Raw genomic sequence first — 27,757 nt, 5'->3', positions numbered from 1 at the left:
GCTTGGGTCGTGTATCCTTTTTTTTCTCTAGGTTGCTCTTTTTCATTCTACTTTCATTCCCAGAAGTCTGTTCGGCTCGTTGTGTCATGGCCTTATCTGTTTGGTAGGTCAAACTGCCAGAGTGAATGGCAAAGCCCTGCTTCGCATGACTCATCAACTCCTGAATAGAAGCTGACTTCTGTTCCAAGTAGTGATCTCGGATCTCTGTAGGTAGACCCAAGGTAAACCGCTCAATCTGTTCTCTGAACGAGATCTTCTTGTATGAAGAGGCAGGTAGAAAAGAGCTCCAGAATCTTTCACAATAAGCATTCATTGTATCTTTCTTGGTCATCCAGAGATGGTTCCAAGCAGCTCGTATATCTCGCTCAAACTCTTGAGTCAACCAAGAAGAAATAAAAAGCCTCTTGAATTTCAGCCATGTAACTGGCACAGTCCTGCTTAATAGAAGCGTGGACCACCAAGTACGAGCATTCCCCTTAAAGTAAGAGGCAGCTCTCCGAATCTTGGAGTGCTCTGAATAGCGTCCTCCCGCGAAAGCGATGTCAAAGACACAGCCTTCGAAGCATCTGAGTCTCCTGAAAAGTATCAAACTTGATCGAGTGGCCACCTTCCTTAAACTCTCGGACTTTCTTGCTTTTATCTTCGAGAAAGTCATACTGGTTGGCTTTGTAAAAATTCTTCTTGTTCGCATAAAACTTTCCGTCATCGGAATCTGAGCTGTCTGTAGACGAGTCCTCAGTAGAACTGTCAGTCTCTGGGCGAGATTTAGCCTTCTTTGCCTTGCCCTTTCCAAAGCGTTGCTTCTTGCTTCGCTTTTTACCTTTTCTGTCTTCTTTGCTCGAATCCGAGGAGCTAGAAGAACTGTTAGAAGAAGAAGAAGAAGAACTGGGTACTCCTTCAAATCGAACACGCTTCTTCCGTTTCTTTGCCTTGTCAAATGTCAACCGACGACCCAAATATCTCGGGAAGTCAGTGCCTTTCTTCTGCTTTTTGCCGTGCTTTTTGTCTTTCTTTTGCACGTCGAAAAGCTGAGCAATCCGTGCATCAACCACGTTCTCCAGTTCCTGCTCCGTATATTTTCTTGGAGGCAGAAGGTTTCTTGAGAGCGGGTTTCGGGAGTGGTGTTGTGGTTCTCTGCCACTCCATCTGTACCTCTTTCAAAGAGGTCTGGTTCATATATTTTGCCATCTTCGTGTCCTTGGCAAAATTGAGCATCATCTTTGTTGCATCGCTGATCAACTGGCGACGCTCTATCTCTCGCCGCTCCGCCTAAGTAGGCCAAGGCGGGCCATACTCTCTGCCTGAATCTTCGTTGTGATCCCAGCCCGTATCTCCAGATGCAGAGGGAGTCGACTGGTCATTGCCTGAAGCCATAGCTGCCGTGGAAAAAAAATTCGGGGATCGGATTTCCCGTAGAAGAGAAATCGGCCGTGCTCTGATACCACTGTAACAAACTTGGACACTCCAAGTCAAGAATCAACCGCGACAGCACCAAATAACCACTTCAAAACAATTCACAGATCACAATAGATTTGCACTTGCCCGGCGGAGTTCCGTGCCTAGAGATATTGGCCCCAAAGACTGGCGTCCCTTTCGGTATTTCTTTTTGTATTAATCAATCATCAAAGTACAAGAGAGCGGTTAGGGTTTCACTCTCAGACTTTGCGTCCAGATGCCCTGAGAAGTGAGGCCCTCACCACTAGTTTAAAGGTTACAAGGGATGCCCAAAAGCAGAGCCCCAAAAGCTTTTAAAATTAAAAGCATCAGTTCTCTCTCTCTCTTAGAGAGTCTTTTCTTTTTTTTTTAATAAAAAAAAAGCAAAAGCAAAATTCGCGTTGCTCATCATTTTCCAATTTTTTTTTTTTAATAATAATAATCCGCCTCCGCGATTTTCGGAATTTAGGGTTTCTGGCAAAAATTAGGGTTTGCAGGAATTTTAGGATTTCTGGCAAAAATTAGGGTTTTTGCTGTCCGCCACGTCATCACTTTGTGACAAAGAGGGTCAGATGACCTAGAAGAATGTAATGGCAGAAACTCCTAAATTTTAGGGATTGCTATTTTTGGACGGCAAAATGTCTTCGCGTCATTACGTGCAGTTTGACATGGGGATCATTTTGTTACTCTGTGGCCAAGTCAACAGAGGCTGCAGGTGATATTTTTAGACCCGAGGGTCTAAAGCGGGAAAATGCACAAATGAGTGACACTTGGCACTCTGAGGCCAGTTTACTACTTAAAGAGAAGGCAAAAACGTGATTTTCAGATGTGAGCTCGTTTTTGAGTGCTGTCACAGGTGGGAGAGCTTCAATGGAGTGCTGGCTTACCCTCTATGTACAATGAGGTGCAGGATGTCATGACCAACACACCTCTCATTGCTCTCTTTCTCTCCCCTATTCTTTATGGTTATGCCCCTCTAGTGGGCTCATCAGATTGACCATGTACAGTTGTGTGGGTTCATGCGCGATTGCCGAGGCAAGAGCCTCTTGCAGAGGTACTGGATTAGCTAGCGGCTAATCCCCTGCAGGTACAGGTGATTTGGAGAGGTTTCACGTGCGAAATCTCGTCCGATTCAAAGGGCAAGTAGCCCTACAGGCACGGGAGCTTGAGGTCTTGCTACGAATGCGACCGGAACACGAAACGGAGCCCGAAACAGTGAATTACAGCCTGCTGTGTATTTTTGCAGGTTTAGGGTTTTGGCCCTAAACGGACCCTAATACCCCCAGGCGGTTTGGGGGCGCAAGGGGACCGCTGTACAGGTGATCTGGCGCATTTTCGGGGCAGAAAACAGAGAATTCAGCGTGCTGCAGATTCTCGCCAGGTTTTGCAAAGTGTCCGTATGCGTCGGGAAAGTCATCCAATGCGTGGGAATATTGATTGTGAAGGGTCCTAGTACAGTTATGTTGTCGAAATCAGGCGAGAACAGTTGAAATTCAGCCAAGATTGTGCGGGGCAGCTTGTAGGGAACCACACCTTTTATTCCCTTTGTTAAAGAATAAAGAAATACCGAAAGGGGCGCCTAATTTAGGGGCGAGTCTAGTGTCTGACTTGCATACAGATGCATTCTAGCATTTGTATCCCATTCCCCTCTCTTGTGTCATTATAGCACAGGTAGAATAGACGACTAATAATGGTGAAAGCTAAATCAAGGTTTGAAGTAAAGTCTACCGTTCTTTTTGAAGTTAACAGGCCGGTTACAGTATCTCCTTGCATGGATAAGTGTAGAGAGGACTCAAGTGCAATGCGAGCATATCTGTCTCTAGGAAGTTCCCATGTGCGGTTTATGAAGGAGACTGATCTGGTGAGCGCCTCAACCACTAGTGGGGGGGCCGCTAGCTCTGCTCGGGTAATGGCCCGTGGTACTGATGCCTTGGCTCTAATGAGCCGCGAGATCATAGAGACGAGAGGTTTCTCCATGTTCCCCCATCCATCTGTGCGACCCGGCCTCCCGTGGTGATCCAATGAAGGTTCCCATATCTCAGCTCCATAGAGCAATGCTGAAGCCACCAAAGTGTCAAAGAGCTAGAGCTTCGTCCGGGGCTCCTAAAACTGAACCTACGAACACATCTTCTCCAATCTACCCAATGCTGCGTGGGCTCTAGTCAGTCTGGTCTCTGTTGCTCTTCTGAGTGAGAATGCAGGTCCGCTAAAAACCACTTCAAGGTAAGTGTAAGCATCTGTGTACTCCACAGTCTCCTGGCCGTATGTGAATGTAGGTGCTGAGCTCATGATCCACTGTGGGGTGGTATTAAACACCATAACCTTGGTTTTCCAAGGTTGACAGACAAACCACTTTCGTGGGCAAACCTATGCAAAGCATCCAATTGACGTTGCATTCCCTCTGGGGATTTTGAGATCAACACTATATCATCAGCATATAACAAAAGTGGAATCCATGTCCCTGTCAATTGTTCACCTCTATCACCATCGCTCTCAATGTAGTCAGAAACCTCATGCACATACATACCGAAAAGAGTAGGAGAGAGCGGGCAGCCCTGCTTCACCCCAATAGTGGAGTGAACCGGTGTAGAAAGTCCCTTAGGGGTGCGTACATGCCCTACTACTGATCTGTACAATGCCATGATCCGCCAAATGAGCTCTGTCGGTACTCCCATTTCCTGTAATCTGGGCATCAATCTAGGTTTGGGTACTGTGTCAAAAGCTTTGCGGAAGTCCACAAAGCTACAATAGATCCGTCTCCCATGAGATCTGCCCTCCTCGATGATTACCCTGAGTGTCAAGATATGGTCAAGAGTAGAGAAGCCGCTCCTGAACCCCGCCTGCTCAGCTGCACGCATTCCTTCCCTCTCTGCCCATCTACTCAACTGTTGCTCAAGAATGGATGCATACAACCGTGCCAGTGTGTGTCCAATCATGATAGTGCGATAATTCCCGGGCTTCATGGGGTCTCCTGACTTGAAGATAGGTACAATCGTAGATAGGCTCCAAGTGTCCGGTAGGCCCTCACACATGCCACGGTTAAACATAACTGCTAGAAGCTCTGCTAGTAGGTCTTTGGCATGCATGAAATGCTCTGCGATTAAGCCATCATGATCATATGCTCTCCCAGTCCTCATTCTGTCAATGACTTTCTTCACCATCTCAGCGATGGAAAAAGCACATGTGTGGGGGCATGGATTGGGGGGGTTGGGGAGGGGCGGCTGTCTAGGTACTGTATACAAAGATGATGCGTACTGACCCCAGGTCTCTGTGTAGGTAACAGCAGGGGGGGGGGGGGGGGGGGGGGGGGTTGACTGCTCATGAAAGAGCCGCCACGCCTCTCGCGTCGTGACTCAAGAATAGCTGGTATAGATCCTGCTCGAGTCGAGCCAAAAAAGCCCTCTTCTTTCGCCGCACCAGGCGTCGAAAGTCAACTTGTGACTGTCTGTGAGTGACGTCCCCCAAAAGCACCTTCCTCTGAAATCTAGCTCTAGTCTGGCGGCACTCCTCATCGTACCAGCTGTTCTCAGGCATACTCCCTGATCGGCATCTCTGCTCAGGTTGGGTGTGTGGGTATGCCTCTGTTGCTGCATCATGTAATGTCTGTGTCAGTATTGTAGTTAGCTCCGCCAGAGGTCGCCCCGGGTCCTCAGTGCATAGGCGTCTGTAGATCCCGTCTATGTATGCAGAATCCGTATCCCGTGTGAAGGTGTAGCGAGTAGGGGTTGCTACCTGTGGCTTGTGTGCTACACTGAACTGGAAGGAGATTGTCATCGACACAAGAGCATGATCCACTGCCACCCCGACCGGTTTGGGCTCAACTGTGAGATCCTGGATACTAGAGATGAGATTCGGCTGTGCCATGACATAGTCCACTGTTCTGGCTCCATGTCTGTGTGGGAAGCATGTAAAACCTCCCACAGCAAGAAATCTCTGTAGGCCATTCAAGATGGCCAATCCATGTGCGGTGCCCACGTCTGTTAGGTGTCGCCCATATTTAGTATACCTACATCGTGTGATAGTCTGGACAGGCCCGTCTCTACAACATCTAGCTCTCTAAACATCTCCTTTGAAGTATCATAAAACTTTGTCTGGTGATGGGCAGTCCTTGCATTGAAGTCCCCTAGAATGATAATGTCACCATCTGTATAGAACTCCCATATGTCATCATCCAAAATAGAAAAAGGGGACTGTCCTCTGGGTGATGCATATATTGATGTACTCGGGGGGAAGTAGCAAATAGCAACGTAGAGATATCTGCCTGTCTCTGCTTTTAATCTCACCCACATGTACCTAGCCTGCTCATCCCTACGGGCTATATGTATCAATGGCTGCAGATCCTCTCTAAATAACATTGCCACTCCCCCCGAGCCTCGTCCTTTGTGCTCTGAGCGTGTCTCCAGTCTGTAAGCTGTCTCCCACCTGTATCCACTGATGTGAAGCATGGATTCCCCAGGGGCTTGGTGTGTCTTAGAGTAAAAGATGATGTCTCTTCCAGTAAAGCTATCCTCAAAAGCACCCACATCAAGACGCATAGATCCATTACAGTTCCAGGCAGCCACTTTGAGTGTGGTCCCATAAGTCTCGCACCGTCATGTGGAGCGTCGCTCTAGTATTACCACTCTTCCATCTCGGTAAAAGGCAATCTTGCCTTTTCCCCTTGCCGCTCTAATCTCCGGCATTACTTCCTGCATATGAGCGATCTGCCAGAGGGTGAGATCATCCCCGAGAAAGATGCCCGTCTCTTTAAGAGTTGGTCTTTTCTTCAAGAAGGACTTCTTCGCTTCCATGGAGGGAAAACGGAGGATGAGTGCTCTTTCTTTTGAGGTTTCCCCACTGCTTCCATTTTTCTTTATGTTGCCCACTCTCCAGGCTCTTGTGTGCGTCGGCTCATGAACCCCCATCAACGCCATGAGTTCTTTTACCTCTTTGTCCACATTGCCCTTGTCTCTAAGACCGCAAATTCTCACATGTAACATGCGCATCTGTCTCCTTTGCTCCTCCTCTTGTGTCTGATTAATGATAGTGGGTGTGGACGTGGGCGTTATCTCCTTGCCTTTTCCTTTCTTGGCCACCTTGATCCATTTCTCGCCTTCATCCGCCTTCTGTTGAGTTTTGGTAAGAACATCCACCCAAGAAGTCGTCATCTCTTTGTGTTGCTCTTCTCCCTCTTTGATGGCCCGCCCTTGCTCCTTGATCGTGTTGATTTCTTCGATTACTGAGGGTTGCAGTTCGCCTTCTTCTAGTGTGTTTCTTGATCGTGCTTCGGCGAGATCGTTCTTGAGTGACGCAATCTCTTCATCCTTAGTCGTCACTTGGTCTTCCAGTGTATTTATCTCGCTCTCTTGGATCAGCAACGTCCTTCGAGCATTTTTATTGTGCCCAAGAGATTGCGGTTCATCTTGGTAATGGTCTCCGTCATTTCCTCTTTGCGCTATTGAGTGGCATCCTCTAGGGGGTCGGCTTTATCGTTCAGCTTCCTTATGCTTGATCGCCGTCCGAAAAAGAGCCACTAAGCGCACGTGTGCATCCACACTAGCAGCGGGCGTGGTAGCTGGGCTATTTATGGAACGCGAGGAGGTATGGCAAGGGAGGGGCAGCGCAAAGGCGTGGCGAGAAGGGGGGGGGGGGGGGGGGGGGGGGGGGGGGCAGCGCGTGGGGCGGGACCAGGCTACAGAGGGCAGCACGATAGAGTTGAGAAGGAGAGAGTATGATAGGCCAAAAGTTAAAAAGTTAAAAAATTAAATTACAGAGAGAGAGAGAGAGAGAGAGAGAGAGAGAGAGAGAGAGAGAGAGAGAGAGAGAGAGAGAGAGAGAGAGAGAGAGAGAGAGAGAGAGAGAGAGGCAAAAGAAAAAAAAGAAAAAGATGGGAAAAATGCGAGAGAGAGAGAAATGAAATGAAATGTTATATTAACGTCTTCAAAAGGCCACAATGACCTATGAGACCCAAAAGTAACAAAGTGGTGGATCTGATACGAAGTCAGAGTAACAAAATAACCTAACAATAGTACAAAACAAAGATATATACGATGGGGTCCTAAGTTGGTCTATGTGAGTCGAGCAAAAACTGAGTAGAATAATAGGCGGCTTGTTGGGATAGCTAAATCACAAGAGATCTAGCACCGGTCGTTGGCGAATCTCATCAATTTCCTCCATGGTAAGTAGTCTGACCGGGCGTCGTGTATGTTTGGCCAGCGTGCTCCGAATTTTCTGTCGTAGCCTTCGTCGATGCTGTGTAGTTCTTCGCAGTCGCGGGCGCCTGGATTTCCCCAGTTCAATCGCTCGATCAATCAGTGTGCCTCTGGTGTGAGACGGGGGGGAGCTCTGATGTGTGAGTGGCTCTTGCGGTTGTCCCGTGTCTGCTCTGAAGAAGTCTATGATCCGTCTTTGAGACTGGCTAGCCTCGCCATTCATGAGGCTATCTCTGTGTCTGCGCAGCTCGAGCAAGAACAAACCCAGGCATCTCTGATCTTCGTATCCCATGACTCTTGAGAGCGGTCCAAAACCCTCTCTGAACAAGCAATAGAAGCGGCCTCGTATCTCGTAGTAGACGGGGCAGCGGCATGTATAGTGTAGCTCTGTCTCAGGTTCCATGTTACATAAGGGGCATGTCCTGTCCTCTGCTGGTACTCCGCTGTATCTCCCAGTCTCAATCCGCAATTGGTGAGAAGATGTGCGTAATTGGCCGATAGCACATCGTATCCCATGAGACAGGTGGGTATCCATGTATCTGGGTCTCGCCACAAAACCATCTTTCGTCAGCTGGAGGAGGTGGTCTATGTAGAAAGCCATCTTCGTGCCCAATTCCTGTGCTCGTTGTATCCATGTCCTCCTGGTGTCTAGCTGCGTCAGGTCTTGGCGGATGAGCTTGGTGATCTCTGACTGTGTAAGAGTGAGAGATGGTGTATCCAATGAGTACTGGAATGGTGGCAGCCTGTCTATGCTGAACCCATGTGCCTGAAACCATGATGTCATCTCCCCATACCAGCATGTTGTATTTCCTTGTATGGCTAGCTGTCGAGAGGATTCGAGTGCTATGCGAGCATATCTGTCTCTAGGAAGTGCCCATGTGCGGTTTATGAAGGAGACTGATCTGGTGAGCGCCTCCACCACAAGTGGGGGGCCGCTAGCTTTGCTCGGATAATGGCCCGTGGTATTGATGCCTTGCTTCTAATGAGCCGCGAGATCATAGAGACGAGAGGTTTCTCCATGTTCCCCCATCCGTCTGAGCGACCCGGCCTCCCGTGGTGATCCAGTGAAGGTCCCCATATCTCAGTTCCATGGAGCAGTGCTGAAGCCACCAAGGTGTCAAAGAGCCAGAGCTTCGTTCGGGGCTCGTGAAACTGAACCTGCGAACACATCCTCTCCAATGTACCGAATGCTGCGTGGGCTCTAGTAAGTTTGGTCTCTGTTGCTCTTCTGAGTGAGAATGCAGGTCTGCTAAAAACCACTCCAAGGTAAGTGTAAGCGTCTGTGTACTCCACGGTCTCCTGGCCGTATGTGAATGTAGGTGCTGACCTCCTGATCCACTGTGGGGTGGTATTAAACACCATAACCTTGGTTTTACCCAGGTTGACAGACAAACCACTTTGGTGGGCAAACGTATGCAAAGCATCCAATTGACGTTGCATCCCATCTGGGGATTCGGAGATCAACACTATGTCATCAGCATATAACAAAAGTGGAATCCATGTCCCTGCCAACGAGAGAGAGAGAGAGAGAGAGAGAGAGAGAGAGAGAGAGGAGAGAGAGAGAGAGAGAGAGAGAGAGAGAGAGAGAGAGAGAGAGAGAGAGAGAGAGAGAGAGAGAGAGAGAGAGAGAGAGAGAGAGAGAGAGAGAGAGAGAGAGAGAGGAGAGAGAGAGAGAGAGAGAGAGAGAGAGAGAGAGAGAGAGAGAGAGAAGAGAGAGAGAGAGAGAGAGAGAGAGAGGAGAGAGAGAGAGAGAGAGAGAGAGAGAGAGAGAGAGAGAGAGAGAGAGGAGAGAGAGAGAGAGAGAGAGAGAGAGAGAGAGAGAGAGAGGAGAGAGAGGAGAGAGAGAGAGAGAGAGAGAGAGAGAGAGAGAGAGAGAGAGAGAGAGGAGAGAGAGGGAGAGAGAGAGAGAGGAGAGAGAGAGAGAGAGAGAGAGAGAGAGAGAGAGAGAGAGAGAGAGAGGAGAGAGAGAGAGAGAGAGAGAGAGAGAGAGAGAGAGAGAGAGAGAGAGAGAGGAGAGAGAGAGAGAGAGAGAGAGAGAGAGAGAGAGAGAGAGAGAGAGAGAGAGAGAGAGAGGAGAGAGAGAGAGAGAGGAGAGAGAGAGAGAGAGAGAGAGAGAGAGAGAGAGAGAGGAGAGAGAGAGAGAGAGAGAGAGAGAGAGAGAGAGAGAGAGAGAGGAGAGAGAGAGAGAGAGAGAGAGAGAGAGAGAGAGAGAGAGAGAGAGAGAGAGAGAGAGAGAGGAGAGAGAGAGAGAGAGGAGAGAGAGAGAGAGAGAGAGAGAGAGAGAGAGAGAGAGAGAGAGATGAAATGTTATATTAACATCTTCAAAAGGCCAAAGTGACCTATGAGACTAGAAAGTTACAATGTGGTGGATTTGATACAAAGTTAGAGTAACAATATAACAAAACAAAACAAAACAAAAAAATACTATGGGATCCTAGATTGGTTGATGTGAACTAAGCAAAAGAGAAGCAGCTAGCTGGGATAGCTAAATCACAGTATATCTAGCATTGGGCGTTGGCGGATCTCATCAATCTCCTCCATGATTAGTAGTCTGGCCGGGCGTCGTGCATGAAATGAAATGTTATATTAACGTCTTCGGAAGGTCGAAAGGCCAAAATGACCTTTGAGACCAAAAAGTTACCGTTGGTGAATTTGATATCATGTCTGAGTACGGAAAGTACAAAGAACTAACACTAGAAACATTATGGAAATGAATCTGACCTTGGGACTTCCTACGGAGATCCGAGACCACTGCTTAGAGCAAAAGTCACATTCCATTCAGGAACTGATGAGTCATGCGAAACGGGGTTTTGCCATTCATTGAGGCAGTTTGACCTACCCCACATATGAAATCATGACGCAAAGGACCGAAGAGACTTCGAACAATGAAAGTAGTAGGAAGAAGAGCAACCTAGAAAAGAAAGAAAAGGATGGACGACCCAAGCTCACTCTTCGATAGAGAGCTCTCTACATCAAAGAGGGAAAGTGCTTTGGATGCGGGGAAACAAGGCACATCTCCGCGAAGTGCCCTGAAAAGTCATCGAAAGAACAGAACAACAAAGATGAAGACAGACCGGAGGGTTCAAAAGCAGCTGAGGAACGTCGATTAAAAGGCAAGATGAAAGCAGGACTGGTTCCAGATTGCATGGGTACTGACCCAAGCACGATTGATGAGAGTACAAAACTTTGCCGAGCTTGGGGAATTGCCTTGATTTTCTTTGATGGAGGAGCCAAGGCCAACTTCATTTCACCTGAATTGGCGGCGCAGCTCGAGATCAAACCCTATCGGATGAGACCACTAGCAGAGGCAATTCTAGTAGTGGCACCCGGTAGGGACGTAGCCATTACATCTGTCATTGGCAAACTTCGGTTGCATTTTCAAGGGTATTTCGGGCACGACGACATCTACATAATGCCCTTGGAAGGTTGTGATGTCCTCCTTGGAATTCTCTAGTACCACAAGAACAACGCCGTGGTCGACTATCGGGCGAGAAAAGCGACTTTGACTACAGAGAAGGGCCAAACTATTGTACTTGATGTGAAACTTAAGGGCGAGTGTCCCTATTGTATCGGCTTCGATTGTTTCCAAATTAATGAAATCCAATCTGTTTGTTTACTCGATCTTTTTGAAAGAGTTGAATGATGAGAATAGGACAAATATGTTTGAACTTGATAAAGAACGCCAAGATTTTCTCCACACTCATGCCGATTGCTTTTCAGAGGGCCTGCCAGGCGAGTTACCACCAGCTTGTCATGAGGATCATACCATTGATTTGATACTTGGAAGCACGCCACCGAATCGGCCACCTTACCGTGTGAGCCGAGCCCAGAATAAAGAAATTATGAACCAAGTGAAAGACCTCTTGGAAAAGAGTCTTGTCCAGCCTAGTACTTCACCGTATTGCTCTCTTGTGTTGTTGGTTTTGAGGAAAGACGGATCTTGGAGAATGTGCATCGATTATCGAGCTCGCAACAAAATCACCATCAAGAACAGATTTTTGATTCCTAGGATCGATGATATTCTTGACTGACTATAGGGATCCTCGTGTTTTAGCAGCATCGATTTGAAGAGCGGATGTCATCAGATGCGAATCGCGCCTGGAGATGTCCACAAGACAGCTTTTCAGACGACTTTTGGGTTATTTGAGTTTTTGGTGATGCCTTTTGGCCTAACCAATGCTCCAACGACATTTAACCGGATGATGGACATGATTTTTCGAGAGTACATACTATTTGTTGACATTTTCTTTGATGACATCATTGTTTTCTCCAAGGATGAGATAGAACATAGAGAACATCTGCTACAGGTCTTTCAGGCATTACGAGATCACAAGTTGATGATTAATGCGAAGAAAAGTGTGTTTTTCCTACTTGAGATACACTTTTTGGGACACATTGTCTCAGCGGTAGGAGTGCAAATGGACCCGGCCAAGATAGAGAGTATCCATGATTGGCCCGATTTGAAGAATGTCTATGAAGTTAGAAGCTTCTTGGGCTTGTGTTCGTATTACAAGCGGTTCATTAGAAAGTTTGCAGAGGTTGCTTTCCCTTTGCATATGTTGACGCTACTTCTTGTCACAGAAGCAACTTTCGGAAAAGAAGATGCGGTGGGCTAACATCTTGTCATAGTTTTACTTCCGAATTGTCCATGTACAGGGACATAAGAACTTGGTGGTAGATGCTTTGTCCTAGAAGCCGTTAGTCTTGGCTATTTCCACGATTCATCATAGAAGCTTCGAGGACATGGTCGAGTACGTCACAGATCCTTATTTTTTTGATGTATTCACTCGAATACAAAATGAAGAGATAGTAGCGGGATATTCTATACGCGATGGCTACTTGATGAAGAAAACGATGTTGTGCGTTACACAGCCATTGAGGGAAAAGGTTCTAACTGAATGTCATTGTCTACCTTTTACGGGTCACCGCGGCATTGACACCACCTTGAAAGGTGTGGAGCGTTACTTCTTTTGGCCGAGACTCAGGAAGGATAAGGACGACTTTGTACGTATTTGCTTGGTATGCCAAAAGGTCAAGTTTGACGGGCATAAAGCACACTGATTGTTATAACCTTTATCCATTCCCACCCGCCCCTGTGAAAGTATTGTTATGGATTTCATTTTTAAAATCAAAAACCCTAATTTTGTTGAAACCCTAACCCTAAAATCAGAAACCCTAATTCTGTTGAAACCCTATCCTAAAATCAAAAACCCTAACCCTAACATCAGAAACCCTAATTCTGTTGAAATCCTAATCCTAAAATAAAAAACCCTAACCCTAAAAGGCCTCTTTGCTTTATTTTAGCAAGAGAGAGAGAAAAGCCTCTTTGCTTTAATTTAGCAAGAGAGAGAAAAGCCTCTTTGCTTTACTTTAGCAAGAGAGCGAGAGAGAGAAACCCCTGCTTTATTTTTACAAAGCTTTTGATTTCAGGTTTTGGGGCTCTGCTTTTGGCATCCCTTGTACCAGAGTCTTGAGTCTGAGTGTGAGCATCTGGACGCAGAGTGTGAGTGTGAGCACCTGCCTGCACTCTTGTACTTTGAACTCAGATTAATACAAAAAGAAAAACCGAAAGGGGTGCCAGTCTTTGGGGCCAATATCTCTAGGCACGAAACTCTGCCGAGCCAGTGTTGAATCAATTGTGAATTGTGAATTGATTTGAAGTGGTTATTTGGTGTTGTCGCGGTAGATTCTTGACTTGGAGTGTCCAAGTCTGTTACGGTGGTATCAGAGCACGGCCGATTTCTCTTCTATAGGAAATCCGATCCTAATTTTTTTTTCCGCAGCACCTATGGCTTTAGGCAAGAAAAAGGCAAAGAAGTCTAAATCTCGCCTAATGAGTGACAGTTCTACAGAGGACTCGTCTACAAACAGTTTAGACTCTGATGAGAGCAACTTTTATGCAAAGAAGAAGAATTTTTACAAAGCCAACGAGTATGACTTTCTCGAAGACAAAAGCAAGAAAGTCTGAGAGTTTAAGGAAGGTGGATAGTCAATTACATTTGACACGTTTTCGGGATATAGAGATGCTTCGAAGGCTTTGTCTTTTCTACAGCAGTTTGACATCGCTTTCGCGGGAGGACGTTACTCAGAGCACTCGTAAGATTCGGAGAGCTGTCTCTTACCTTAAGGGGAATGCTCGAACTTGGTGGTTCACGCTTCTATTAAGCAAGACTACGCCAGTTAAATGGTTGAAATTCAAGAGGCTTTTTATTTCTTCTTGGTTGTATGAACGGGATATCCGAACTGCTTGGAACTATCTTCGGAAGACCAAGAAAGATATAGTGGACGCTTATTGCGAGAGATTCTGGAGCTCTTTTCTACCCACCTCTTCATTTAAGAAGATCTCGTTCAAGGAACAGATTGAGCGGTTTACCTTGGGTCTCCTACAGAGATCCAAGATCACTGCTTGGAACAGAAGTTAGCTTCTATTTAGGAGTTGATGAGTCATGCGAAACGGGGTTTTGCTATACACTCTGGTAGTCTGACTCACCCCATTGATGAGATCATGACACAAAGAGCTGAACAGACTTCGACAACTGAAAGTAGAAAGAGAAAGAGCAACTCAGAATAGAAAGATGCACGACCCAAGCTTACTCCTCAGGAGAGAGCTCGCTTCATCAGGGAGGGGAAGTGCTTTGGATGCGGGGAACCTGGACATATCTCCGCGAATTGCCCTAACAAGGCACCGAATGGACAAGATGAAGAAAGGCCAGAAAGTTCTAAAGCACCTTAGAGACGTGGCAAAAAAGGCATATAAAAAGCAAAACTGTTACCACATTGCGTGGGGCCTGAATCGAATCAAATGAATGAAAGTACAAACTTTGCCGCTCTTAGGGGAAAGTGAAAGATCAGGGAGCTCTCTTGAAGGAGCCAAGGCCAACTTCTTTTCACTTGGAATTGGTGGCTCGATTTGGAATTACGCCCAATAGGTTGAGGCCATAGGCGGAGGTAGTTCGAGTGGCACCCGGACGGGATGTTGCCATTACACTGAGCATTGGCAAACTTTGTTTGCAATGACAGGGGTGTTTAGGGCACGAGCAATTTTACGTATTTGCCTTGGAAGGTTGTGACGTTCTACTCGAAATCCCTTGGTACCACAACAACAACGCCGTGGTTGACTACCGGGCCGAGAAAGCGACTTTGACAAATGAAGGGCTCAGAGATTGTACTGGATGAACTTCAGTTCCTTTACTCATTTTTTTTTGGGAGAGAACTGAACGATGGATGAAGGTCGAATATGTTTTGATCTGAACAAAAGAATGCCAAGATTTTCTCCACACTCATGCGGATTGCTTTTCAGAGGGCCTGCCAGGCGAGCTACCATCCGCTCGTCCTGAAGATCATTTCATTGATCTGATACCTGGAAGCACACCACCGAACCGGCCACCTTACTGTGTGAGCCGAGCCCAGAATGAAGTGATTATGAACCAAGTGAAAGACCTCTTGGAAAAGGGTCTTGTCCAGCCTAGTACTTCACCGTATTGCTCGCCCGTGTTGTTGGTTTTGAAGAAAGACGGATCTTGGAGAATGTGCATTGATTATAGAGCTCTCAACAAAATCACCATCAAAAACAGATTTTTGATTCCCAGGATCGATGATATACTTGACAGATTACAGGGATTCTCGTGCTTTAGCAGGATTGATCTGAAGATTGGATATCATCAGATAAGTATCGTGTCGGGAGATGTCTACAAGACAACCTTTCAAACGACAATTGGGTTATTTGAGTTTTTGGTGATGCCTTTTGGCTTAACCAATGCTCCTGCGACATTTAGCCGGATGATGGACAGGATTTTTCGAGAGTATAGGCTATTTGTTGGCACTTTCTTTGATGATATCATTGTTTTCTCGAAGACTGAGGCAGAACATAGAGATCATCTGCTTCAGGCATTACGAGATTACAAGTTAGTGATCAATGCAAAGAAAAGTGAATTTTTCCTACTAGAGATACACTTTTTGGGACACATTGTGTCAGCAGCAGGAGTGCAAATGGATCCGGCCAAGATAGAGACTGTCCGTGATTGGCCCGATTTGAAGAATGTCCATGAAGTTAGAAGCTTCTTGGGATTGTGTTCGTACTACAGGCGGTTCATTCGAAAGTTTGCAGAGGTTGCTTCCCCTTTGCATATCTTGACACCAAAAGGAGTCCCTTTCTCGTGGGGACCCACAGAGGTGACTGCCTTTCAGACATTGTAAGAGAAATTGACTACGGGACCAGTTTTGACTTTGCCGGACTTGCAGAAGTCATTTGAAGTATATTGTGATACTTGTGGTCGTAGTCTGGATGCGGTCTTAATGCAAGAAGGCCAATGTCATTGCCTATGAGAGCCTATTGTTTTCAAGGCCGAAATTTACAATATAGATATGTGAGAGAGAGCTTTTGGCGGTCATCCATGTTTTTTTTCCAGTGGCGACATTACCTACTCGAAGCTGATTTTACGGTTTTTACAAATGATGGGAGTTTACGCTACTTGTCATGGAAGCAGTTATCGGAAAAAGCAGATGCGGTGGGCAAACATCTTGTCACGGTTTACTTCCGGATTGTCCATGTTTAGGGACATAAGTAATTGGTGGCAGATACTTTACCCCGAAAGCCATTGGTTCTGGCTATTTTCCGCGATATATCATAGGAACTTCGAGGATATGGTCGGTCAGTATGCCACAAAACAGATTTTGCAGATGTATTCAATTGAATACAGAAAGGGGAGATAGTAGCAGATTATTCCATTTGGGATGGCTACTTGATGAAGAAAACCATGTTGTGCGTTACACAACCGTTAAGGGAAAAGGTTATGACCGAATGTCAGTGTCCACCGTTTACGGGTCACCGCGACATTGCTACCACCTTGAAAGGGGTAGAGAAATACTTCTTTTGCCCAAGACTCAAGAAGGACGTAGACGAGTTTGTGCGCAGTTGCTTGGTATGCCCGAAGGTCAAGTTTGACAGGCATAAAGCACAGGGATTGTTACAGCCTTTGACCCATACCCACCCGTCGTGGGAAAGTATTGCAATGGATTTCATCTCCGGAGAACACAGCGTGGGCACGATTGTTTATTGCCTAGGTCTTCAGATTACATGGCATGCCTGAGACGATTGATTCTGACAGGATGCCAGGTTCATGAGTTTGTTTTGAACGGCTATTTGGGAGAACATAGGCACGCGGTTGCAGTTCTCGTTCCACCTGCAGACTGACTGGCAATCAGAGATTGCTAATTCAGTGAAACACGTTTGACTCTTTGATGGGGAAGATGCCATTTGAGATTTTTGAATTTGCTACGAAGGTTCTACCCATCCTTAGGGCGAAAGAAAAGATATTTCTTTGAAGCAGACGAGTTCACGAGGGACTTGGTCCGAAAGGCTTTGCATAAATTTCAGGAAAGACAGAAAAAGGCAGCAGATCGCCATTGTCGCGATTTGAAATTCAAGAAGAATGATTGGGTGCTCTTACATTATGGGGAGGCACGCCCGAGAAAGAAAAAAAGGGAAAGGAGCGGCTTCTTTGCAAGCTTAGCATGAGATAGTGTAGACCTTTCCAGATTTTCCGAAAAGATAAACGATATCTCCTTAGGACTGAAGCTGCCAGAATACTTGGAGAATTCACAATGTTTTTTTTTTTAATGTGAGTCTCTTGAAGCTTTTTGAAGGTGATGTGCCCGATGATGGGAAGCCAGAGGTGCAACCCGAATTGGACGAAAACGAGCAGCTACTCGTTCCAAAACAGAAATTGGCACAGAAAGAAAGAAAGAAGGTAAATCGAACTGACGGTTCTTGGTTAAATTCAAGACCTACTTCGCATTGGATGCGAAGCGAATGGAGGAGGAAGACCTAGCAGATATTCCTCGGAATGTGAATCTTTACCTTGAAGCTTTTGGTTTAGCATAGTGTATTCCAAATGGAACCCAGAATTCAGCTTGGCTGGAGATCTGGTGTAGTGGGTTTGCACAAGAGGGGAGTTACTCCGCTCCTTTGTCAACAGATGCCTCGATTTCTGAATACTAGAGTCATTGATGTCTCTTTGAGCTTCAGGGATACTGAGAGCTGACAGTATTCTGCTGGATGACTTCATGAAATGGAATTCCGGAAAATATGAAACTGACTTGTTCTTGACTTGTTTTTAAGTGCAGGAACTGATAGACGAAATGAGTGCAGCATTACGGTTTGAATGATCTCGAATAGACATGGTTGCAATAGGGGGTTAGTCAATCGGGCATCTACGAGGTCCCGAATGGATCTAGATGCGATTGCTAGCTACATTGTCGATAAATCATGGTCTAAGATCCGAATGAACGTTGAATGTCATGTGATGTCTTGTGATGTTGAGTGATGTCGTGTGATGTGACTGTCGATTGGTACATGTGCTAGATGTGTATTCCTAGTACGTAGATACTAACAGTAAGTGTCTGCTACGACGGTATATGGCCTCTGTTTGTTTTGCAGGCGTAATCGAGGGCGATTACAATGCTTTCAAGAGGGGGGTATGTCACAAAGTGATGACGTGGTTGCCCGAAACCCTAATTCTGTTGAAACCCTAACCCTAAAATCAGAAACCCTAATTTCGTTGAAACCCTACTCTAAAATCAAAAACCCTAATTTTGTTGAAACCCTAACCCTAAAATTAGAAATCCTAATTCTGTTGAAACCCTAACCCTAAAATCAGAAACCCTAACCCTAAAAGACCTCTTTGCTTTATTTTGCCTCTTTGCTTTATTTTAGCAAGAGAGAGAGAAAAGCCTCTTTGCTTAATTTTAGAGAGAGAGAGAGAGAGAGAGAGAGAGAGAGAGAGAGAGAGAGAGAGAGAGAGAGAGAGAGAGAGAGACCCCACAGGTGCACCTTTATCCTTCTTTGAGTACACTGTCAGGATTGGAAGATTAGCATTGATGCGCAGCAACCACAACAGCCCACTCGTATGCGTTTCTGGTTACGTTCAGGCCTCTCCCATGCCTATCTGCAGCAGTTTTGGTTCGCGATCTGGGATTTACATGTTGCTCGTCGTATTTCCTTTTTCATGTGGATGATTGCTCATGCGGGACTACCAGTTGGGACCTGGCTAGCTACTATGGGTCATGATCCGTTATGTACTCGCTGCCCTTTGCGCCAACTTGAGTCACCTGCCCATTGTCTTTGGTCATGCTCAGCTTCCCATGTAGTGTGGCTTGCAGTTTGCTCTCTACTCAGCAGAGCAGGTGTTCAACATGGATTTCTTACTTGTGGATCTGTCTCATGGTTGATGCCGATGCCCGGCCCGCATCTTTTCAACGAGGGCTCAGCCAGATCCAGCCTTCAGCTTACCTCGCTCAGTCTGCGACTGGCTATCGGCTATGCTACCACAGATTGCGTGGGAGGGGGATACTCAGACACGTGATGCAGTTTTCTTAGTCATCACTAGTATTACACTATGGAATATTTGGAGAGCTCGTTGTCTTCACATTCTCAGTGCGGCTCCACAGCTCCTTCAGGATATCCTCATCGCCATTTGGCTGGACACCATTCAGACCCTGATTTGGCAGTGGGATTCGTCCTCCGGTACATCTAGAGCAGCCGAGGCTCGTCGATTTGCCTTCCTTCGGCGTAGGGCAAGATCCCCACTCTTCTTCACACTGACAGGTGGTCAGATTACTTGGCATTATGCCCCTCCACAGTGGTTTCTCCTCCACTCCTCACACCGACCACCATGAGATTGTTCTAGTCGAGTAGTCACTATAGTGGCTCTCCTCCTTACATTGAGCTTGTACACCCCACGCGATAGGCTATTTTGGCATCCGCTAGGATTATTTTGTACTGGTAATATACAGCCCTGACTTTTGATTTTCAGCTTTTGGCATCCCTTGTACCGTTAAATATGTGAGCATGTCTCTCACAACTTAGAGCATCTGGACGCAGAGTCTGAGTGTGAGCGCTTGCCCGCACTCTTGTACTTTGAACTTAGATTAATACAAAAAGAAAGACCGAAAGGGGCGCCAGTCTTTGGGGCCTATATCTCTAGGCACGGAACTCCGCCGGGCCAGTGTTGAATCAATTGTGAACTGTGAACTGATTTGAAGTGGTTATTTGGTGCTGTCGCGGTAGATTCTTGACTTGGAGTGTCCAAGTCTGTTACATTTGCCCTCCTCAATAATGGCTTTGAGCGTCAGGATGTGGTCAAGAGTAGAAAAACCCCTCCTAAACCCTACCTGCCCTGTTGCGCGTATACCCTCTCTCTGCCCATGCCCCATCTACCTAGCTGCTGCTCAAGAATGGATGCGTACAATCGTGCAAGTGTGTGTCCAATCATGATAGCGCGATAATTTCCAAGCTCCATAGTGTCTCTTGACTTGAAGATATGTACGATAGTAGATAAGCTCCAAGTATCAGGCAAACCCTCACACATGGCACGATTGAACATAACTGCTAGAGGCTTTGCGAGTAGGTCCTTGGCATGTATAAAATGCTCAGCCACTAAGACATCATGATCATATGCTCTCCCAGATCTCATCCTATCAATGGCCTTCTTCACCATCGCAGCCACTAGAAGCTTTGCGAGTAGGTCCCTGGCATGTATAAAATGCTCAGCCACTAAAATCATGATCATATGCTCTCTGAGTCCTCATCCTATCAATGGCCTTCTTCACTATCTCAGCGATGAAAGAAGCACATGTGTGTGGGCATGGGTCGGGGGGGTCGGGAAGGGGTGGCATAGGAAACTATCCCAAGAGACCTTAAAGATCTATCCGATGAGGAGAGTTGAACTCAAGACCTGTTATTCAAGAGGGAAATGACATAACCAATCTACCAGACTTGGTAGAAATGTTATACCATTTTCATTTTTTTATTAGCGCGCACACACACACATTCACACACAATCGAGAAGAAGAGAGTTTTAACGTCGTAGGAAACTATCCCAAGAGACCTTAAAGATCTTTCCGACGAGGAGAGTTGAACTCAAGGCCTGTTATTCAAGAGGGGAATGGCATAACCAATCTACCACACTTGGTAGAAAGGTTATACCATTTTCCTCTTTTTATTAGCGTCACACACACACATACACACACACACACACACACACACACACAACACACACACACACACACACACCCGAGAAGAACGTCGTAGGAAACTATCCCAAGAGACCTTAACCGACGAGGAGAGTTGAACTCCAGACTTGTTGTTCAAGAGGGAAATGGCATAACCAATCTACCACATTTGGTTAAAGGTTATACCATTTTCCTCTTCTTATTAGCACACACACACACAAACCCACACACACACCCGAGAAGAAGAGAGTTTTAACGTCGCCTATGAGTCCAAAAAGTTACAATTTGATGGGGTGATGATTGATATAACGGGTGAGCTGATACAAAGCTAAAACAAAGATGGATACATATCACTAGTGATACAATTGAGATAGAGGTAGGTAGGTCAAGCTTATATGAGATCCCTCATCGGTCACTGCTGAATCTCATCAATATCCTCCATGGTCAATACTCTGACTGGTCGTCTCACATGTTGCGCTAGGATGATCTGGATCCTCTGCTGCCACCTCCGTCGATGATGTACGGCCCCCGTGGTCGTGGGTGCCTGGATCTGCCTAGCTCAATGGCTCGATCAATCAGCGTACCTCTGGTGTGGATGGGATCTGAGATCTGCTGTGATGACTGGTCGCTCTCGAGCATTTTTATTTAGAATTTTGAAGAAATTTGAGATTACGGGTGTGTGCTGAACTGATTCAGCAGCAGAAAATTTTTACACTGGAGGAATGTATCCTCATTTGAAATTTTTAGTAATCCCTGAGTTGATTATTGTTTTGTTATTTTCTTGTTTTTAAAAGGCAGGACAATTGCTCTACTATTGTAGACTTACATTTTTGTGGTGATCATTATGGCTGAGATTTTTTGGATACTTCCTATCAGCGTTGGACAGAAATAATTGGACAAGCTAGGCAGAGCGTAGATTACCTAAAAGATCATGAGGTTATCAGGACTGTTCTTAATATTTTACAGGTATTGGAGCTTCGTTTACTTGATTTTAGATTTACTGTTTATTTGCGTTTTGACTTACTGTCGACCCTTCTTTGTTGTTTGTAGACAAATACTAGTGTTGCAAGCTCACTTGGGCAACCCTTCCTTTCCCAGATCTCCCTCATATACCTTGACATGCTTAATGTGTACAGGTAGTCACTTTTCCAAGGTGTTTTCAGTTCCTTTCGTAAGCAAATAATTTGATCCAAGGGAGGCTTTGTTTTTGGGCAACAAACTTTAGCAGTTTGAGATTGTGTAATTTGGAGCTACTTTGTCATCCTCTTGCAGAATGTACAGTGAGCTTATATCAAGTAACATAGCTTCGGGTGGTCCTTTTGCATCGAGAACTTCTTTTGTTAAACTACTGAGGTGGATTTTCTTTTTCATAAGTTTTATAGTGCGAATTTTGTTCAGTGTTTGTGATATGAGTTGTCTCTGTAATGCACTCAGGTCAGTGAAGAAAGAAACATTGAAGCTGATTGAGACCTTCGTAGACAAATCAGAGGACCAAGAGTTGATTGCAAAACAGTTCGTACCTGCAATGATGGAACCTATCCTCGCAGACTATACACGAAATGTTTCTGATGCTAGAGAATCGGAGGTTTTGTCGTTGTATGCTACTATCATCAATAAGTAAGGATCTAGCTCTCTAGCTTCAGTTGTGCGTACACATCTTTTACTTCTGTATTGTCTGTAATGGTTTTAGGAGTTTAGGAAGGGATTGAATTCATTGCTTGGATGAAGCATCTGCAGTGATTTTGGGTCTTAACTCCCTTTTTGATGATATCACAGAGATGGATTTTACCCTTTTCTTCCTTCTCTTAATTGTAGGCTTAAAAGTGCAGTGATTGATGATGTGCCTCACATTTTTGATGCTGTTTTTGCCTGCACTTTGGAGGTAAAATCTTCATGTTTGGTTGTGATAAAGCTTGGTCCTCTTCCTCGTCGTAACGGAACAGTTTTATTTTGTTCTGCAACAGATGATCACCAAGAATTTTGAAGATTACCCAGAACATAGGTTAAAGTTTTTTTCTTTGCTGAGAGCAATAGCCAGTCACTGTTTTCGAGCTCTTTTCAAACTTTCTGGTCAGGTAAGCTATTCAGATTTTATGCTTTATTTATTTCAGAGGATTAGAAGCTACAGCTAACTAAGCTCACAGTCTTCCGTTTTATATTCTAGCAACTAAAACTTGTTATGGACTCTATAATTTGGGCCTTTCGCCATACGGAGCGAAATGTGGCGGAGACAGGATTGAACCTTCTCCTTGAGATGCTGACAAACTTTCAGGTAAAGTAGTATTGTCCTCGGCAACAGCTTGGGCTATTTTGTCTTTTGTCCTTTGGGCACATATAGTATAGGTTCTATTTATATGCTCTTTTTATTTCATTTATCCCTACAACCAGTGAATTTGTTTGGATTGGTTTCTGACTTCTTATGTTTTGGATGCCACGGTGAGAACACATAGGTACGGTCTGGAGTGGTTCAGTAAAATCGTGAATGGCCAGCCCAATGTGGGAAAGAGGTGCTTGCGAAGGAACTTGAGCCCTATCACTGAGCTTGCAATTAGAAATGGCAAGTGTGTGAACTCATGTTAGAGCAGGTAGATGATCTTTGCAGTTCAAAGAGTCTGAACCTCCTGTGAGACTGCCTAGTTAAGCTCGGGCTGGTCTTCCTTAGATTACCTGGGTTTTTAGCCTCAACAACAGCCACATGTCTGCTCATTGTTGTTTTAAATCCACAATAAGAACCGTTTCTGATCAAAGAAGAACTTGATAATGTAATGCTATGGATATGGATAATGGTTTTAGCGCAGAGCCATTTTGACCCTTTGGATAACCTTGCTAGTGCATGGCCATACTGTATTTCTCTGGATACCTCGTCTTAATCCTCCAAAGCATAAACTGTGCATGCTCTCCTTTTTAACAAAGGAATCGTGACTGTGTGGAGACTGGCATGAGTAAGGACCACAGCCTGGGGGTTCTTTCAGGGTTGCACAGAAAGAGAGGGGAACGTGGCTTGAGTGGTCGCTGAAGCAAGAGAGAGAAATACACATTGGTAACAGCATTCGATTTGTCATGGGCCAATGTTTTGGAAGAATGAGCAATGATACAGCAAAGCAGTGGAGTCCATGCAGATCTTCTAGTTTGTAGGCTTATGTTTTCCAGACCTTGAAGGTTGTCATGCAATAATCTATGTATTTCCTTCAACTGAGCTGTTGCAGCAACTAAGGGCATCTCCATTGTATACTGAAAGGTATAAAGAAAGGTATTGTAGAACACTGAGGTCCTTGTGAAGGAGTGTGCCAACTTAGAAGTGCTGGTAGGATATTTTCGTGTTACTGTCGAGTGGCCCACAGCAATCGATTTGATTTTGTGGATCTGCCATCATAACTTTTTTTCCCGCACATGAACCTTGACTCTGGCTAATAATATATGTACTTCCTTTTAAGTGAGCTGTGGCAGCAATGAAGGATATCTCGAATGTGGTATACTAAAGGTATAGAAAAAGGTATTGTAGAACACGGAGTTCCTTGTGAAGGAGCAGTGCTGGTGGGTGCGACTGTGGAGTGGCCCATGACGATTGATTTAATTTGTGAGGATTTGCCATCATAACTTTCTTTCCAGCTCATAAACTTGATAAAGAGACTTTTGGCTAATATTTCCGTGGATCATTTGACAATTAATGAATACTGCAAGTTAGTCATTAGACTATTGAGTATTTCCATGGATCGTCTAACAATAAAATTAATACTGCAAGTTAGTTATTCGACTTTGGAAAAGCAGCCCTGCCTTTATTTGTTTTTGTGCTCTTTGTTATGATTTCATGCTCAACACCGACTTCTGGGAATAAAAAATTGGAATTGAAGAACTTTTACCTCAAATTAGTCATCTTAGTTGAGTACTTTCTTTCTTGGCAGTTGCTCTGAGTGTACTCCTTGTAGCAGCCAGTTATTGTATTTGTCTTCATGTATACCCATAATCTGACATTAAAATTAATACTGCAAGTTAGTCAGTTGACTCTGAAAAAGCAGTCCTGCATTATTTCAGGTGTGCAAGTTTATGTGCTCTTTGCTATGCCTTCATGCTGAATGCCAACTTCTGGGAATAAAAGATAGGAATTGAAGAATTTGGACTTTAAATTAGTAATCTTAATGAAGGACTTTTCGCTCTTGGCAGTCGCTCAGAGCTGCCCCTCGTAATCAGGCAGTTATTGTATTTGCCTTCATTTATATCCAACCCTCGATCGTCTGACAATAAAACTAATACTGCAAGTTAGTCATTTAACTCTGAAAAAGTTTATGAGCTGTTTGCTATGCATTCATACTCAGTGCCAATAAAAGATCCTCAAATCGGTAATTTTATACAGTACTTTTGCTCTTGGCAGTTGCTCAGAGCATACTTGTAGCAGCCAGTTATTGTATTTGTCGTCATGTATACCCAACCCTTGTTGTATTGCTCTGAAACTCGACTTTTTGATTGGCAGGTTTCAGAGTTTTGCAACCAATTTCATCAAAGCTATTTTCTTACCATAGAACAGGAAATTTTTGCGGTCCTCACCGACACGTTCCACAAGCCAGGGTTCAAGCTGCACGTCCTTATATTGCAACATTTGTTTTGCTTGGTAACAGCTCGTGTACTGTCCTGCATCATCAAAGCTGTCTCAGAGTCTTACAATAGAAATTGTCTCTACGCAGGTCGATTCTGGTGCGCTAACAGAGCCTTTGTGGGATGTCAACTCCTTAGGATTGTCAGCTTTTCCGAACAACATAATCTTTTTGCATGACTATACAATTAAGCTCTTGAGCTCCTCTTTTCCTAATTTGAAACCTTTGGAGGTTTGTTTGTTAAGCTTTTGCTTTGTGCTTTGAAGTGAAGGCATTCTTTTTCCGTGGGCAAGCTCTTTGCTGGCAATGTACCCCTTGATTGCGAAAGCTGATGCGAATACCGGGGGATGTGCAGGTAAAAGCCTTTGTTGATGGACTATTTGAGACAAGACATGATCTTGGTAGCTTCAAGACTCGAATTCGGGACTTTTTGATCCAATCAAAGGAGTTTTCGGCCCAGGTTAGAAATCATCTGATTGATTGTGGCCCAACTACTTCCCCTTCCCAAGATCTCTAATCCTCTTCTCTTCTTCTTGACAGGATAACAAAGATCTCTATGCAGAAGAGGCTGCTGCTCAACGAGAGCTAGAAAGGCAAAGAATGCTGAGCATCCCAGGATTAATTGCACCAAATGAACTACAGGATGAAATGGGTGATTCTTAAGGGTTTCTTTGGTTGCAACTGGGTCAGGTTTGTACTAATTTTGCAGAAGCAAACCTGCTCTTCAGTTTCTCCTCATGGTTGGCTTCTCCAAGTGAGCTTTTTGAACTACTGGTGATACATCTGGACAGTACAGAGCTTTCTGATAAGGTTCAGGATTCTTAACCTGGTAAAATATCCTTTGGATGAGGGCCTTACACTGTCTTCAGTTGTTGAAGTAGGGATTGCTCTTACAACCTCGTCAGATGAATTTTGACTTTGGGTCTCTAGCTTGCCACTTTAAATGGCCTAGGAAAGCTTAAAGAGAAATACAGGAGGTATCAATTTTCACGGCTGGAAACAGAGGGCTATCTTCTTTGGCTACTGGAAGCCATGCAATACGTCAAAACCTGTTTTGGCTGGCCGGGTCTATTCCTGGCCTATAATTCTTTGTATTATCGGTGCTTTCCCATATTGGTTCACGAAGTGCCTGAGAGCAGATGGAACAACTGCCGATATTTATCAGGAAGGTTTGTGTCGCCCCAAGTGAATGTGGGAAGCGTAGAAGCAAGTGAGGCTAGGGTGCATACAAGCAGCAATGATGGAGACTACAATTGTGATGATTAAAGGTTATGTACAGTTGGACGTGCCATTATGGGTTGGATGATCATGCACGATTGTGGGACGTGCATGTGCTCTCATCTGGTTGGACGTGTACAATATTATTTCTAGTGGGGAATCATTTCAGGTATAGGAAATTTTTTGGTGCTGAGTAGGAATCTAGCAAGCTGCAGGATTTTGTGACTTACAAATGAGGTTTCCCAACGGGAGTTGTGCTGGCAGCATTGCTTTTTTCTTTCTAGGAGGGCCTAAAAAATAAACCAGTTGCATTCTGCAGGGGCACACCCTCTCATGTAACTTCGCTTCAACTTGAATGGAGAGGTTGGAATTTTGTTAGTAAGATGGAAATTTCTCTCCTTGACATTTGTATGGTTTTAATTGATGATTGTCATGATATATGGAAAATTTTTAAGCTCACTTCTGTAGTCTTTGAAGTGAACAAATTACCGACTTTGATATTATCAACAAAAAACCCTCATCCGATTCTTTTGCCCTGGTCTTACATGGAGCCATGTTTGCTTCCTTGCATGCCTTCATTAGAGCTGAGAATGTTTGTTTTATTGTACAATGTGCGTGAGCCCAAGGTGTGCAAGTCTTACCAATGTGTATGAAGGTCTTCTTATTGGGTGCCTTGCATAGAAGTATGCAGAAACGTCATTATTAAATGCTTGTTTCTTGATATGTGTCTTTTTATATATTAAAAAAAAAGAATTTCAATAGAAAAAACTTGTAAAGAAGAGAAGTCGCTATCATTTTCCAAATTATATATATAAAAAAACCCATTTGTCTACCCAGTTGAGTTAGTCGTTAGGTCTTTTTCAAGCCTGTCTATGACTGATAAAAATCAAATCTATCGCATTTCTTGTGCTCAACTTCCACCTTCTAGCCTCCCCTCTATGATGGTGTGCAACTCTAGGTCCTTATCCTCCTTATCAGCTTAGTCTCCTCCACCTTTTCAGAGGGACCTCTGTATTTTCTTAATTTATTGCTAAATGTGCACCGATGGAGGAGGTTGATGGCAATGTGATGGTCTTGGTCTTTATGTTGGTAAAATCTCATTGCATATAAGTCCTACATCTTGATACGTTGACAATATAGAGGACAACGGCCTAATTGAATCGATTGGTGAGAACCACTGTGCCTCGTTGGATTGCTTGAATAATTTTGAAGTGACATTGGACTTCTCAAAAAATTGAACTGATGAACTCAATGGCTGTGTTTGTGTGTGTGTATGGAGAGAGAGAGAGAGAGAGAGAGAGAGAGAGAGAGAGA

General features: G+C 44.9%; 1 protein-coding gene across 1 annotated transcript in view; it reads left to right on the top strand.

The window, feature by feature from the left end:
- The window catches only part of LOC147463987 (protein EXPORTIN 1A-like), a 55,668-nt gene extending 28,766 nt beyond the window's left edge, over window positions 1-26,902 (top strand). The window contains exons 23-33 of the mRNA XM_086498011.1: window positions 21,513-21,602; window positions 21,687-21,772; window positions 21,909-21,989; window positions 22,071-22,253; window positions 22,452-22,518; window positions 22,601-22,711; window positions 22,801-22,908; window positions 25,105-25,242; window positions 25,316-25,456; window positions 25,581-25,685; window positions 25,766-26,902. Of these exons, the coding sequence (XP_086354137.1) occupies window positions 21,513-21,602; window positions 21,687-21,772; window positions 21,909-21,989; window positions 22,071-22,253; window positions 22,452-22,518; window positions 22,601-22,711; window positions 22,801-22,908; window positions 25,105-25,242; window positions 25,316-25,456; window positions 25,581-25,685; window positions 25,766-25,888 (1,233 nt within the window). The 3' untranslated portion in view covers window positions 25,889-26,902. The remainder of the gene's footprint in view (window positions 1-21,512; window positions 21,603-21,686; window positions 21,773-21,908; window positions 21,990-22,070; window positions 22,254-22,451; window positions 22,519-22,600; window positions 22,712-22,800; window positions 22,909-25,104; window positions 25,243-25,315; window positions 25,457-25,580; window positions 25,686-25,765) is intronic.
- Window positions 26,903-27,757: the final 855 nt, after the last annotated feature.

Source organism: Adiantum capillus-veneris, chromosome 2 (genome assembly GCF_014529385.1).
Source record: "Adiantum capillus-veneris isolate H3 chromosome 2, ASM1452938v2, whole genome shotgun sequence".
NCBI lineage: Eukaryota > Viridiplantae > Streptophyta > Polypodiopsida > Polypodiales > Pteridaceae > Adiantum > Adiantum capillus-veneris.
The sequence above is the reverse complement of the archived record's forward strand: the minus strand, read 5'-3'. Positions and strand labels throughout refer to the sequence as shown.